This window comes from Rhinoderma darwinii, chromosome 7 (assembly GCF_050947455.1).
Source record: "Rhinoderma darwinii isolate aRhiDar2 chromosome 7, aRhiDar2.hap1, whole genome shotgun sequence".
In the NCBI taxonomy this organism is placed as follows: Eukaryota; Metazoa; Chordata; class Amphibia; order Anura; family Rhinodermatidae; genus Rhinoderma; species Rhinoderma darwinii.
Window position 1 is genome coordinate 80,757,946 of NC_134693.1, and position 16,470 is coordinate 80,774,415.

At 46.3% G+C, this 16,470-nt stretch overlaps 1 protein-coding gene across 4 annotated transcripts in view; it reads left to right on the forward strand.

Annotated features, from left to right (window-relative positions):
- LOC142657990 (cytochrome P450 2D17-like) overlaps positions 1–5,047 on the forward strand; it is a 178,103-nt gene extending 173,056 nt beyond the window's left edge. For all 4 annotated transcript variants that reach the window (XM_075833614.1, XM_075833611.1, XM_075833613.1 and 1 more), the window contains one exon: positions 4,833–5,047. In XM_075833614.1, the coding sequence (XP_075689729.1) occupies positions 4,833–5,014 (182 nt within the window). In that variant the 3' untranslated portion in view covers positions 5,015–5,047. The remainder of the gene's footprint in view (positions 1–4,832) is intronic.
- The last annotated feature ends 11,423 nt before the right edge of the window (positions 5,048–16,470 follow it).

Genomic DNA, 16,470 nt, shown 5'->3' on the forward strand with positions numbered 1-16,470 from the left:
CCAATAGTTTCTGGTAATGAGGTGTTTGGTGCCCAAGATGCCAGGATGACCAGATAGAGCGGAGTCATGGTTTTCCCTGAGTACCCTCAGCCGGTATTGCAGGGGAACAAACAGTTTGTCCCCAGGGACGTTCCCGGGAGCTGCACCCTGATCAGCCGCGATATCAGAAGCTAAATCAGAATCCGTGGCAGAGACGATTATACCAGGGGGTAAAATACAAGCGGGATCCTTCTCGGAAGGAGGATTGGCCATGAAACTACGTGACAGAGCGTCAGCCTTAATATTCTTGGACCCAGCCCTATAGGTAACCAAGAAATTAAATCTGGTAAAGAATAGTGCCCACCGAGCTTGTCTAGGATTAAGCCTCCGGGCCGATTCTAGGAAAACCAGATTCTTGTGATCCGTAAGGACCGTTACCTGGTGTCTGGCCCCCTCCAGGAAGTGCCGCCACTCCTCAAAAGCCCATTTAATGGCTAGAAGTTCGCGGTTACCAATATCATAGTTACTCTCCGTGGGCGAAAACTTCCTAGAGAAGTAAGCACAGGGGCGGAGATGGGTGAGGGAGCTGGTACCCTGGGACAAGACGGCCCCCACTCCCACCTCAGATGCGTCAACTTCCACGATAAATGGCTCCATTTGGTTGGGCTGAACCAGCACCGGGGCCGAGACAAAGCACTTCTTAAGGACCTCAAAAGCCTGGACAGCCTCAGGGGGCCAATGGAGGACATCGGCACCCTTGCGGGTAAGGTCCGTAAGAGGCTTAGCGACGACCGAGAAGTTGGCAATAAATCTCCTGTAATAGTTGGCGAACCCTAAAAAACACTGTAACGCCTTAAGGGAGGCAGGTTGGACCCATTCCGCCACAGCTTGAACCTTGGCAGGGTCCATGCGGAATTCATGAGGAGTGAGGATTTGCCCTAAAAATGGTATCTCCTGTACCCCAAAGACACATTTTTCAGTCTTAGCAAACAGATTATTCTCCCGAAGGACCTGGAGCACCTTCCTGACATGCTCCACGTGGGAGGACCAGTCCTTGGAAAACACCAGTATGTCATCAAGGTACACAACAAGAAAATTACCCAGGTACTCTCTCAGGATTTCATTAATAAAATTCTGGAAGACAGCAGGGGCATTACACAACCCAAAGGGCATGACCAGGTATTCGAAATGACCCTCGGGTGTGTTGAACGCAGTTTTCCACTCATCCCCCTCTTTGATGCGGATAAGGTTATATGCCCCCAGTAGATCGAACTTAGAAAACCATTGGGCTCCCTGAACCTGATTAAAAAGATCCGGAATCAAAGGAAGTGGGTACTGGTTCCTTACGGTGACCTTATTCAGGTTACGATAATCAATGCACGGCCTAAGACCACCATCCTTCTTCCCCACGAAGAAGAAGCCAGCACCTACAGGAGAAGTCGAGGAGCGAATGAAACCCTTGGCCAGGCATTCTTGGATATACACCCTCATCGCTTCACGTTCAGGACATGAAAGATTAAATATCCTACCCTTAGGAAGCTTGGCACCAGGCACCAAATCGATAGCGCAATCGTAATCTCTATGGGGGGGCAACACCTCGGAGGCCTCCTTAGAAAACACATCGGCGAAGTCCTGAACAAACTCAGGAAGCGTGTTTACCTCCTCCCGGGGAGAAATAGAGTTAACAGAAAGACATGACATAAGACATTCATTACCCCATTTGGTGAGATCCCCAGTATTCCAATCAAATGTGGGATTATGCAGCTGCAACCAGGGAAGGCCTAAAACCAGATCAGACGATAATCCCTGCATCACCAGTACAGAGCACTGCTCCAAATGCATGGAGCCAACCAGGAGTTCAAAAACAGGAGTATGCTGAGTAAAATAACCATTAGCAAGAGGAGTGGAGTCGATACCTACTACAGGGATGGGATAAGGTAAATCAATACAAGGCATCTTTAGAGACATAGCAAATTCCACAGACATGATATTAGCAGATGAGCCAGAATCCACGAAAGCACTGCCCGTGGCAGACCGGCCAGCAAACGAGACCTGAAAGGGAAGCAAAATTTTATTGCGTTTCACATTAACGGGAAATACCTGTGCGCCCAAGTGACCTCCCCGATGATCACTTAGGCGCGGAAGTTTTCCGGCTTCTTATTCTTGCGCCTGGGACAGGTGTTCAGTAGATGCTTGTCGTCCCCACAGTAGAAGCAGAGACCATTCATTCTGCGAAACTCCCTACGTTGTCGAGGGGACATGGAGGCCCCGAGTTGCATAGGTACCTCCGAGTCCTCCGTGGAGGGGCGAGGAGACGGGACCTCGGGGGGAATCGCAGAAAAGTCAGAGGGGAGCACACTGAAGCGTTCTAGCTGACGTTCCCTGAGACGTCGGTCAAGTCGTACTGCTAGGGCCATAACCTGGTCAAGGGAGTCAGGCGAGGGGTAGCTAACCAGCAGATCCTTCAGGGCGTCAGATAATCCTAACCTAAACTGGCACCTTAGGGCCGGATCGTTCCACTGAGAAGCTACGCACCACTTCCTAAAATCAGAACAGTATTCCTCAACCGGTCTCCTACCCTGACGTAAGGTCACCAGCTGACTCTCGGCTAAAGCAGTCCTGTCAGTCTCGTCGTAAATGAGTCCGAGGGCAGAGAAAAAACGATCAACAGAGGAAAGTTCAGGGGCGTCAGGAGCCAAGGAGAAGGCCCACTCTTGGGGCCCTTCCTGGAGTCGGGATATGATGATACCCACCCGCTGGTTCTCGGAACCTGAGGAGTGGGGCTTTAGGCGGAAATACAGTCTGCAACTCTCCCGGAAGGAGAGAAACGTCTTACGGTCCCCTGAAAACCGGTCAGGTAACTTGAGGTCGGGTTCTAGAGGTGAGGTGAGGGGTACTACTAAAGCAGCGTCACCCTGATTGACCCTTTGGGCCAGGGCCTGGACCTGTAGGGAGAGGCCCTGCATCTGCTGGGTCAGGGTCTCAAGGGGGTCCATGATAGCGTCAGCGTAGGAGGAATGGTAGACTAGGTAAGGGCTTGTAATTATGTAATGGCAGGAAGGAGGTGAAGGGAAAGTGAGCCCTAATCTACCCACCGCCCTGTCCCTGCCTACTTGCAACGACCCGCCCTAGGCGACGAGGTACAACTGGGCGGCGGTCCCTACGCTGGCTAAGTGCACAGGAAGACAAACAGGGAACACGCAAGGGAAGGGGCAGTAGCCACGGAACGCCACGAGGAAACGGGGCGGCGAACGAACAGTCAGGACCAGGACGAAGTGAGTACACCCGAGCAGGCACGGAGACAGAAGCAAGCCAGGGCAAGCAAGCAGGTCAAGCAGAACTGCAGCAAGGCAGAAGCACGGCAGAAGCAGGCTGGAGCAAGCAGCAGTGGGGCCAGGAATCCAAAAGAATTACAAGCACTGAGGGAGAGCACAGGGCAGGTAATAAAGGGCAGGGGGCGGAGCTAACTCCGAGAGACCAGGCCGCGATAGGCTCTCCCACTCCTGAGCCTGCCACCCTGGTTGGTGGGAGATGGTGTCAGTCGAGCAGGTCTGGCCTCAGGTGTGGATTGATTAATCCCAGGAGTATACCTAGACGTAGTACCTGGCAGATCCCTAACACCGCCATTGTTCTATGCGTTTTTAAATTGACGCCGTTCACTGTGCGACGTAAATAACATGTTACCTTTATTCTATGGGTCGGTACGATTACGGTGATACCACATATGTAGAGGTTTTTTTATGTTTTACGACTTTTGCACAATAAAAACACTATTGAACTAAAATTATTTGCTTTTGCATCGTCGCTTTCCAAGAGCCGTAATTTTTTTATTTTTCCATCAATGTAGTGATTTTTATTTCTTGTTTTTTGCGGGACGAGACGTAGTTTTGATTGGTACTGTTTTGGGGTGCATGGGACTTATTGATTCATTTTTATTATGACTTTTTTGGGGGGCAATGGAAAAAAATTGCAATTTCGCCATGGTTTTTTGCATTTTTTTTTTACGGTGTTCACTTTGCGGTTTAAATTACATATTAACTTTATTAATGGAGTCATTACGGTCGCGGCGATACCACATATGTGTACTTTTTTTTTTTTTTTTACACTTTTACTAAATAAAACCACTTTTTATGGAAAAAAATGGTTTTATTTATTTTTTTACTGTACTTTTTATTAATAATCTTTATTTCACTTTGATGACTTATTTTATTAGTCCCACTAGGGGACTTTACTGTGCGATATTCCGATCGCTGCTATAATGCTCTGGTATACTTCGTATACCAGAGCATTATTGCCTGTCAGTGTAAATCTGACAGGCAATCTGTTAGGACGTGCCTCCGGCGCGTCCTAACAGGAATATGTCCAGGGCAGACCTGGGGGCTTTTATAAAGCCCCCGGCTGCCATGACACCCCATCGGAGACCCGCGATTTCATTCGCGGGCCGCCGATGGGTGACAGAGGGAGCTCACTCCCTCTGTAAACAAAGTTAAATGCCGCGGTCGCTATTGACCGCAGCATTTAACGGGTTAAACGACCGCGATCGAAGTAAACTTCGATCGCGGGCGTTGGAGCAGGAGCTCAGCTGTCATCAGACAGCAGAGCCCCGGCTCCTGCCTGCACTGGAGACCCGTGCAGGACTTAGACTAGGCTGACGTGAAAAGGCGTCAGCCTAGCCTAAAGCCCATTAGTGACCGACGTAAAAAGGCGTTTTAGTGGTCACTAAGGGGTTAACTACAACTTGTTTAGAATAAAGAAACTCTATCTTTCTGTCTGTCCATCCATGCAGCCATCTATCCAATGTTATTGACTTGCAACATGAGCTATTATTGAAAAAATAATTTTTTCTCTTGTAGGTCGGAGAGCTTGCTTGGGTGAAAAACTTGCCAGAATGGAACTCTTCCTGTTTTTTACAACTTTTTTACAGCAACTTACATTTGAGATACCAAGTGACCAACCTCGCCCAAGAGAAGATCCAATCTATGCGTTTACACTAAGTCCACATCCCTACAATATTCGCGTAGTAGCTAGGGTATAACTTTTCAAATAAAGGAAAATCTGAATTATTTTACATCACTGAGCCTGATACTTTAGTGCCCTGTAGACAGTTCCAACTTTTAAACAACTAACGTTTTGAGGAATGGCATCTCATAAATATAATTATAGAAATCCTCCTAATTTTCAATAGTTATTTACATTCTTAGATTAATGTTTAGGTTTATCTGGACCAAATCAATATTTTAAGAACAAAGTATTAATCCTGCTAAATATGGTTTTGAACAATATAATCATACATTTTATGTCTCACAGCAATAGCAATGTCAGATAACCAATTGCAATAAAATTCTAGGCAACACTGGGGCAGATTGACAATTCAAAATGCGTTAAAATTTGCAGCACATTTATTACCTGTTTTAAATACTTTTTACATCTTGCTCAACTAAAGGGCAGTAGAAAAGTAGGCGTGTGTGAAATTTTTGGTGAAAAAAAAGTTAATCTAAAGTAAGCCAAACAAGAGCTGGCATAAAGTTAGACAAAAGTGCCTAAAGATGCGCCCTATTTGTCATGCAGCATGAGCCACTATGATAAATTTGGCGCAGCACGTTATGGAGCAAGGAGAACTAGTCAGATTGATATATAGTTTTGTGGTAAAAGATTTAGTATAACTTGTATGTCATTCATTCATATTTCAGCTCACTTTGAGCTTATGAGTCCAGTGGGTGGTCTTACTTAATGAATGCCAGCCTTCCCTGTGTGCATACAAAGATGGATGTTAATTACTGAGAAGGACCACCTGCTGGAATCTTTGAGTCCAGAGTGAGCATAGATTTAAATCAATAAATTACAAGTAATGACTCTTCAATTTCAGCCTAACATTTCATACTAAGTAGTATTATAATGGTGGCATCAGAACTAAATGAAAGTGTCATAAGTCATATACGGTTGCAAGAAACAGTAAGTGAGCCCTTTGAAATATTCTCAGTGCAGGGAGAAAAAGTAAGTGAACCTCTGTGTTAATGACTTCTCTAGGAGCTATTAGGCAAAAGGCATTTCAATTCAGAAGATGAGATTGCAAATTTTAGTTCCACAGGTGTATTGCCTATTAAATGAAGGCACACAAATCCTGGTTACTGACAAATCTGTTCTTACAAAGAAAGATTGGTTAGTGCGATAGATGCCAAGGCAAACAATTTTCAGAAGACCTCAGAAGACATGTTATAGAGTCTCTGGAAAGGGTACAAAAGCATTGCTAAAAACCTGGGTGTATAGCAATTCACAGTTAGATAAATTATCTACAAATGGAGACAAGTCAGGTCTGTTGGTACTTTTCCTAGGAGTGGGCATCCTGTTAAGCTCTTAATCCTGAAATAGGTGAGAAGGAACCTGAGGGTAACAGCAAAAACCTACTGAAGACAAACTGCACAAACCTCTGTGCATGTGTCCAATACTCAAAAAACAAGAATGGTGTTCATTAAAGGACACACCAAAGGAAGCTGCTGCGGTCCAAAAAAAACCCCATTACATCTCGTCTCAAGTTTGTCTGCCAGCACCTAGATGTTCCACAATGTTTCTGAGAAAATGTCTATAGAAAGATGAGACAAAAGTGGAAATTTTTAGCACAAATGCACAATGCTATGTTTGTAGGAAAAAGAACACTGTACACGAACACCAAAACCTCATCCCAACTGTGAAGGATGTTGGAGGGAGCATCATGTTTAAGGCCTCAGGGCCTGGATCCCTTGCAATCATTGAGGGAACAATAAATGTAAAGATGTACCAAAACATTATACAGATTGTAAGCGCAGCAGTACATGACCCAGAAGCGTAGCTAGGTTCTCCACCACCCGGGGCAAAGATTCCGTTTGGCCCACCCCCCCGAATCATTTTCCCGACATTACTTTCTCCCTCGCCAGGCTCGCTTTCTCTACCAATCAATGACATGTAATTTTTTTTTCCGTATTTTATTTAAGTAACTCGAACATAAAACCATTTGTACATTTTATAAGCGATACAGTTATATAAAGTAGTTAACATAATAAATTAAAAGAAAATAAATAAAGATCTCAGTGGCGGACTAAGCAGATTATATAACAGGCTAATGAGAATATATATGGTGAAATAATAAAGTCTCCTCTTGTAGATAGTGTTATACACCCCCCTTATAGATAGTGCAACACAGCCCCCTGTAGACAGTGCCATACACCCCCATATAGATAGTGCCACACAGCCCCCTGTAGATATTGCCACACCTCCCCCTGTAGAGAGTGCCAAACACCCCCCTGTAGATAGTGCTACACACATCCCATTGTAGATAGTGTCACGCAGCCCCCCTAAAGATAGTTCACACTCCCCTCTTGTAGATAGTGCCACACACCCCCTTTGTAGATTGTGTCACACCCCCCTGTAGATAGTGCCAAACACAGCCCCCTGTAGATAGTGCCACATACAGCCCCTTATAAATAGCGCCATACACACCCCTGTAGATAGTGCCACACAGCCCCCCTGTAGATAGTGCCACACTCCCCTCCTTGTAGATAGTGCCACACCCACCTCTAAATAGCGCTATACCCCTCTCTCTGTACATGGTGCCATTGGGGCTTCCTAGAGGAGCCCCTGACATCACTGTCCATATACGGATAGTGGCATTAGGGGCTTCTCCAGGAGCGGAATCCCCAAATCCCCAGGAAGAGCGTCGGCAACGGTTTGACTGGGGATTCCACCATACCTCCCAACTTTCAAATATCACAAAGTGGGAAAACTGATGCGGCACGCGTAGCAACACCGTATAATGCCCTCTAGCTGCCCCCCACACAGTATAATCCCCCCCATAGCTGCCACCACACAGTATAATGCCCCTACAGCTGTCGCCATAGAGCATAATGCCCTCATAGATGCACCCATACAGTATAAAGCCCACATAGATGCCTTCATACAGTATAATGCCCACACAAATTCTCCCATGAAGTATAATTCCCACACAGATGCCCCATGCAGTATAATGTATGCAAAGACCCCTGTGCAGTTTCACACTGTGCTGAGGTATATGGTTTTTTTTTGGGGGGGGGGGGGTTTACATCTGTTTTTGGGTGGTATAAACCTGTATACTAATTTAGAATTTATAACTTGTGTGTCCATTTAGGGTATGTACACATGGATAAAATTTGCTGCAGAAAATTCTGCAGCAAATGCAACTCAGAATTCGCAGGGAAATCTGCCAGAAAATCTGCACAAAATTTTGCTGTGGAAACCAGCTAAGATAAAAAAAAAAAAAGAGTATACTTGCCTCCCGGGTCCTCTGCATGGTCTCTGTACAGCTGTCATTCTGTGATTGGCTGCTGTACAGAGACCATAAGGGGACCAGGAATGTGTTGCACGGTAGGTGAGTATAGTCTTTTTATTTTAAACTATGAAAAAATACTGAGCTATTTTTTGGGGACTTGACATTTGTTGCAGATTTAGATAGATAGATAGATAGATAGATAGATAGATAGATAGATAGATAGATAGATAGGTAGGTAGATAGATAGATAGATAGATAGATAGATAGATAGATAGATAGATAGATAGATAGATAGATAGATAGATAGATAGATAGATAGATAGATAGATAGATAGACAGACATACTGTGTTCCAAATTATTATGCACATTGGATTTAAGTGTCATAAACATTTAATTATTAGTTTTTCAATTAAACACATGGATGGTATTGTGTCTTAGGGCTCTTTGGATCATTGTAATCAATCTCAGACACCTGTGATAATTAGTTTGCCAGGTGTGCCCAATCAAAGGAAAGCTACTTAAGATGGACATTCCACATTATTAAGCAGGTTTCAAGCAATATGGGAAAGAAAAAGGATCTCTCTGCTGCCGAAAAGCGTGAAATAGTGCAATACCTTGGACAAGGTATGAAAACATTGGATATTTCAAGAAAACTTAAGCGTGATCATCGTACTGTGAAAAGATTTGTGGCTGATTCAGAGCACAGACGGGTTCGTTCAGATAAAGGCATAATGAGGAAGGTTTCTGCCAGACAAATTAATAGTATTAGGAGAGCAGCTGCTAAAATGCCATTGCAAAGCAGCAAACAGGTATTTGAAGCCGCTGGTGCCTCTGGAGTCCCGCGAACCTCAAGGTGTAGGATCCTCCAGAGGTTTGCAAGTGTGCATAAAGCTATTATTCGGCCACCCCTAAGCAATGCTCACAAGCAGAAACGGTTGCAGTGGGCTCAGAAATACATGAAGACTAATTTTCAAACCGTGTTCTTTACTGATGAGTGCCGTGCAACCATGGATGGTCCAGATGGATGGAGTAGTGGATGGTTGGTGAATGGCCATCATGTCCCAACAAGGCTGCGACGTCAGCAAGGAGGTGGCAGAGTCATGTTTTTTTCTGAAATCACAGGGAGAGAGCTGGTAGACCCCTTTAGGGTCCCTGACGGTGTGAAAATGACCTCTGCAAAGTATGTAGAGTTTATGACTGACCACTTTCTTCCGTGGTACAAAAAGAAGAACCGTGCCTTCCGTAGCAAAATTATCTTCATGCATGACAATGCACCATCTCATGCTGCAAAGAATACCTCTGTGTCATTGGCTGCTATGGGCATAAAAGGAGAGAAACTCATGGTGTGGCCCCCATGTTCCCCTGACCTCAACCCTATTGAGAACCTTTGGAGCATCCTCAAGCAAAATATCTATGAGGGTGGGAGGCAGTTCACATCAAAACAGAATCTCTGGGAGGCTATTCTGACATCCTGCAAAGATATTCAAGCAGAAAATGTCCAAATACTCACAAATTCAATGGATGCATGAATTGTGAAGGTGATATCAAAGAAGGGGTCCTATGTTAACTTGTAACTTGGCCTGCTAAGTTTTTTTTGATTGAAAGAGCTTTTGATTTCTGTAAATATGACGTCCTGATGCTGCAAATGCAACAAATTACCATTTTAGTTCTCTTTACAACCTTTAAAATGTTTTGATCTCTGTTGTGCATAATAATTTGAAACAGTGCATTTTGAGTTTTTTACTTCTAAAAAAAAATCTGTTATCATTAGTGGATTTGTTCAATAAAATTTGCATTATACTCCAACGGTTGATGGCTTGAAGATTATACTGACTGTCATTTGCATCGACTATTTAGGAAAATAACATTTGCATAATAATTTGGAATGCGTAGATAGATAGATATAAATAAACATGAGATAGATAGACATGAGATAGATAGATAGATAGATAGATAGATAGATAGATAGATAGATAATAGATAGAGACATACACAGATAGACAGACAGAATACACACACACATATACACTTACAGTACCTTTTATAGGTAGCTGGACTTTTCACATGCAGACAGTCTGGTCAAGAACTTGGAGCCTCTTCATAGGTCAGCAGTGATGGTTGCCTGGAGTTCAGTAGTCAGGTGGAGGAGAGGTAGAGAGCCTGTAGGTACAGTGCTGCCCCTAGAGGAGGTCTGGCAGAGTGCACACCAGGCTCTGTTATTAGCTTCTAGCTGTTATCACTGCTTCGGTCCGATATGAAAGGAGGAGAGCCTGATGTAAACTTCCCTGATCTGCATTCTGCCTGTACTGTCTCTGCAGACTTCCTCCACCTCTCCCCTTCTCGTCCCCGACTGCTGACAGCTAATGATAGAACAGCTGGAACAGAGAAGGGGACATTCAGGGTAGAGAAACAAGTCCTGCGTGAGGGACACTGGTCTAATATTTACAGCGTCTGTGTGGTGGCCTCTCTTTTGCTGCCCCCACACAATACTGAAAGCTGCCGCCTGAAGCCAGCAGCTCAACCTGACACATGGTATCATGCCCGGCGCCCCCCTACCTTCTCCCTTAGTTGTGCCCGGGGCACATGCTCCACCTGCCCCCCCCCCTAGCTACGCCCCTGCATGACCTCAAGCTGAAAAGATGTTGGAGATGCAACAGGTTGTCAAACCAATCTGATTTGTTTTTATGAAGAGGTGAGTAGAAGCCTAGACAGAGGGGCCGCTGTGGATATAGTGTTTTTGGACTTTGACATTGTCGCCTCATAGACGCCTAAGGACTATAGGTTTAGAAAGTATTGTATGTGATTGGATTGAAAATTGTCTCAAGGACCGTATCCAGAGAGATGTGGTCAATGATTCCTACTCTGAATGGTCCCCGGTTATAAGTAGTACTTGTCACAGTCCTGGGGTATGTGGACCCACTAGGCCGCTCCGCCATAATGGCAGCTTGATAAACAACAGTCTATGCAAAAGTCTATAGCACAAGCGTACCTGTAAGCATCCAGACAGACACGAGGTGTAGCAGAAGCTTTGGCACAGATGGTTCGTGGCACTGATGATGCTTGACGTGGCAGATGATACCAGACTTGGCAGATGATACCAGACGTAACAGATGAGGCACACATGACTTCAATAATAGGCTTAGGCTCAGGAACAAACAAAGCAATAGAATAAGGGAAGCAGGTTACGGGAACACTGGGAGCAGGATACAACTAAGGGACCATTTTCAATACGAACATGGGTAGTCAACAACAACACTCAGGCAAGAACTGGAAGGGCAGAGCCATTTTTATAGTCCAGGGTGATCCGGAGATTGATTATGTAACTTTTTGCATGTGCGTGCCCTGATCCTTTAAGGCCAGAGACTAGCGCGCGCACCCTAGAGGAGGCTGTAGAGCAGTACGGCGGCATGTGCTAACGTCTCCGGGGAGGAAGACGCTGGCAAGAAGACAGAGGTCGCGGCCATTGGGAGGTGAGGGAAGGCAGCTGTCCGCGGCCGTTACAGTACCCCCTCTTATGCTCCGTATTCTTGGGTCCAGAGAGTGAGAGGAATTTTTAATGAAGGTAGGGACATTAAGGTTCTCTTCTGGCTCCCAAGACCTCTCCTCAGGACCAAACCCTTTCCGGTCCACCAGATAAAAAGTCCTTTCTCCTAATCTCCTGTAGTCCAGAATCTCCTTCACCTCGAAGATGTAAGAAGAACTGCTGGGAGCAACTGCAGAACTAGGAGATTTACTATAGTGCTTCAGAACCACAGGCTAAAGGAGGGACACATGGAACAAGTTGGGAATCCTGACAGTAGGAGGCAGCCGAAGCCTATAGGACACATGGTTTATTCATTGCAAGACTTCGAAAGGACCGAGGAATTAGGAGTGAATTTGTGAGAAGGCATCTTGAGAAGAATGTTTCATCTTGAAGATAGCCAGATCTTGACTCCGGGAGAAGATTGAGGAGAAAACTTTATTTTTCTATCGGCGTGCCTTTGCATGCAATCAACTGCCTGAAGGATTGCAGACTTGGTTTGCTGCCAGATGTGAATGAAAGTCCCAAATTAAGAATTAGCTGCTGGTACTTGAGTCATGGCTGGCACAGGAAGAGGAACTCATGGATGCTGAATGTACACAATGTAGAAAGGACAAGTGGCAGTAGACTCACTTGTATGGTTATTGTAAGAGAATTCTGCCCAAGGTAGAAGTTTTACCCAATTATCATGTTGGGCAGAAACAAAATGACGAAGGTAATTCTCTAATATTTGATTGGTCCTCTCCACTTGACCATTAGACTGTGGGTGATAGGCAGAAGAGAAGTCCAGCTTCAGATCTAGCAGATTGCACAGGGCTCTCCAGAATTTGGATATGGACTGTATACCTCGATCCGAGACAATATGCAGAGGTAGTCTGTGCAGACGAGAGATGTGCAGAATGAACAGATTTGCCAGACGAGGAGCAGACAGAAGGCCAGTCAAAGGAACGAAATGTGCCATTTTAGTAAATCCAGCCGAAGTAGGAAGGTCTGCAATAAAGTCCATAGCGATATGTTGCCAAGGGGCATCGGGCACTGGCAGGGGTAGGAGCAGACGAGCAGTTTTGCAATGTGTGGACTTGTTTGAGGCACAGTTTGTACATGAGGAAACATAGTCCACAACATTTCTAGGCAGCGTGGGCCACCAGTAGTGATGAGATATCAAGTCCAGTGTCTTACGGACACCAGAGTGCCCAGCCAGTTTGGAATTGTGTCCCCAGAGGAGAATTATCTTCCTGCCTGCAGGACGAACAAAAGTCTTTCCGGGGGGAATGTCTCTAATTTGCAAAGGGTTAGCGGCAATAATCCTGGAAGGATCTATGATATATTGAGGCATTTCCTCAGAGTCATCAGTTTCAAATGACTGAGACAGGGTATCAGCCTTCACATTTTGGTCTACAGGACGGAAGTGCAGCAGGAATTGAAATCGGGCGAAAAACAGCGACTATCTGACTTGGCAAGGATTTCATCGTTGTGCAGACTGTAGGTACATGAGTTTCTTGTGATCCGTATAAATGATGATAGGATGATTAGCGCCGTCCAGCAAATGTCTCCACTCCTCCAAGGCCAGCTTGATGGCCAGTAACTCCTGATCCCCGATGAAGACGTTGCACTCTGCAGGAGAGAGTAGTTTGGAGTAGAAGCCACAAGCCACTGTCTTAACCTTCGAGTTCCTTTGAAACAGCAGTGCTCCAGCACCAACGGAAGATGCATCAACCTCTAGATAGAACTGTTTAGACGTGTCAGGATGGTGAAGAACTGATGCTAAGGTGAAGGTGCTCTTGAGGCTGGTAAATGATAAATCTGCTTCCGGAGGCCAAACCTTGGTGTTCACCCCCTTCTTAGTGAGAGCCGAGATTGGAGCAGTCAGAGACTAGAAGTTCAGGATAAATCGTCTGTAGAAGTTTGCGAAACAGAGAAATCATTGTATAGCCCGAAGGCCCTGTAGACGTGGCCACTCTAAGACGGACTTCACCTTCTAGCCCAGGAAGGGCAGAAAGTTCCTCTCAAACACACACTTTTCGAGTTTAGCATATAGGCTATTCCCACTTAACCGCAACAGGACTTGACGAACATGCTTCCGATGCATCGTCAGATTTGGTGAGTAGATCAGGATGTCGTCCAGATACACCACCACACAGACATACAACAGATCCTGGAAGATGCCATTTACAAATTCCTGGAACACAGCTGGAGCGTTACACAATCCAAAGGGCATCACAAGATATTCGCTGTGACCGTCTCAGGTGTTGAATGCGGTTTTCCACTCGTCACCCTTGCTGACACGGATCAAGTTATAAGCCTCGCGTAGATCCAGCGTTGTAAAAATCTTGGCCCCACAAATTCTGTCGAAGAGCTCTGAGATTAGCGGCTAGGGGTATTTTTTTTACCGTGATTTGGTTCAAACCTCAGTAATCGATTCATGGCCAAAGAGATCCAAGTTCTCCTTGACATAAGTCGACATGGTCTGGCTCTCTGGCAAGGAGATAACATAGACTCGTCCACGAGGGGGTGAGACATCGGGAAGCAGTTCAATAGGACAATCATAGGAACGATGAGGTGGAAGAGCCTCTGCCTCCTTCTTGCAAAAGACGTCCGCAAAGCTGCCATAATGTTTGGGTAGATCAGAGAATGACGGAGGCAGTGGAGGCAAAACAGGATGAACCTGCGGCAGGCAGTGGTGAAGACACTTGGATCCCCATTGGAGGACCTCTCTGGAACTCCAGTAGACAACTAGAGCATGTAGACGAAGCCAAGGTAGGCTCAGCAGAACAAGATTGATAGATTTGGCAAAATTAGAAAAAAGGCAATGTGTTCCGAGTGTAGGTGTAATGACGGGGTAGGGAGATAGACAGGTGAGCCCTAATCTACCCGCCACTCAGTCCCTGCCTACTTGCACGGCCCGTTCTAGGCGACGGCGTACAACTGGGCGACGGTCCCTACGCTCAATATGTGCACGACAGACAAACAGACAAGGGTACACAGAAGCTAAGGGAAATGGGGCAGTTGCCCACAGCAACACCGTGAGCAACAAGACTAGTGAACAAGCCGAGTCAAACCAGGAGTGTACGAGGTACCAAACGCAGAGCAGGAGAGTAGTCAGTAAAGCCAGGGTCAATATGAAGCAGAGGTAATAGTACAAGCAGCAGCAGCAGAGCCAGGAAACAGGCAGAATCACAGGCAAAGGAGGAGCAGGAAATGAAGGTATAAATAGACAGAGGGCGGGAGCTAGCTCCGTCTGGCCAGGCTGTGATAGGCTCTCCCACTTCTCAGCCTCCCAGCCCGAGTGGTAGATGATCGAGTCACTCTATCAGACTCGATTTTTCTGCTCTCGGGCTCATATATGACGAGACTGACAAGACTGCCTTTGCCGAGAGTCAGCTGGTGACCTTACGTCAGGGTAAGAGACCCGTTGAGGAGTACTGTTCTGACTTTAGGAAGTGGTGTGTAGCTTCTCGGTGGAATGACCCTGCCTTGAGGTGCCAGTTTAGATTGGGTCTGTCGAACGCCCTGAAAGACCTGTTAGTTAGCTGTCCCTCTTCTGACTCTCTAGATCAGGTTATGGCTTTAGTGGTACGTCTTGACCGACGTCTCAGGGAACGACGACTTAAACGTTTTTGTGCTTTCTGCTCTGGCTCCCCCATGATGACTCCCGAGGTTCCGTTGCTTCGTTCTTCCACGGAAAACTCGAATGAACCAATGCAACTCGGTGCATCTGTGTCTCCCCAACAATGTAGAGAGCTCCGTAGGAAGAATGGTCTCTGCTTCTACTGTGGGGATGACAAGCATCAAGTGAACAACTGTCCTAGGCGTAAGAATAAGCAGCCGGAAGAACTTCTGCGCCTAAGTGAGCATCGGGGAGGTCACTTGGGCGCACAGGTATTTCCCGTAAATATGAAACCTAATAAGATCTTGCTGTAAAGGATCTGCCAGACACAGCTTCTGTGTCGACGCCCGTGGGTAATCAGTCTGCACCTGCTCCTAAGTCTGAGAGAGTGCCACGATCTTCTACCAGTCAGGCTGGGAGGCTGAGGAGTGGGATAGCCTATCACAGCCTGGCCAGACGGAGCTAGCTCCCGCCCTCTGTCTATTTACACCTGCATTTCCTGCTCCTCCTTTGCCTGTGATTCTTTTCTGTTTCCTGGCTCTGCTGCTCCTGCTATGATTATTGACCTTGCTTCATTTTTGACCATGGCTTTACTGACTACGCTCCTGCTCTGCGATTTGTACCTCGTGCACTCCTGGTTTGACTCGGCTCGTTCACTACTCTTGTTGCTCACTGTGTTGCCGTGGGCAACTGCCCCATTTCCCTTAGCTTCTGTGTACCCTTGTCTGTTTGTCTGTCGTGCACTTATTGAGTGCAGGGACCGTCGCCCAGTTTTACGCCGTCGCCTAGGACGGGCCGTTGCAAGTAGGCAGGGACTGAGTGGCGGGTAGATTAGTGCTCACCTGTCTATCTCCCTACCCCGTCATTACATAATCACAGGCCCATATACGTTTTCTACCCTGGTCCCTGACACAACTATGGACCCCCTTGAGACCCTGGCTCAGCAAATGCAGGGCCTCTCCCTACAGGTACAAGCCCTGGCTCAGAAGGGCAACCAGCATGATGCTACCCTGGTAGTGCCCCCCACCTCACCTCTTGAACCCCACCTCAAGTTGCCTGACCGGTTCTCAGGGGACCAGAATACT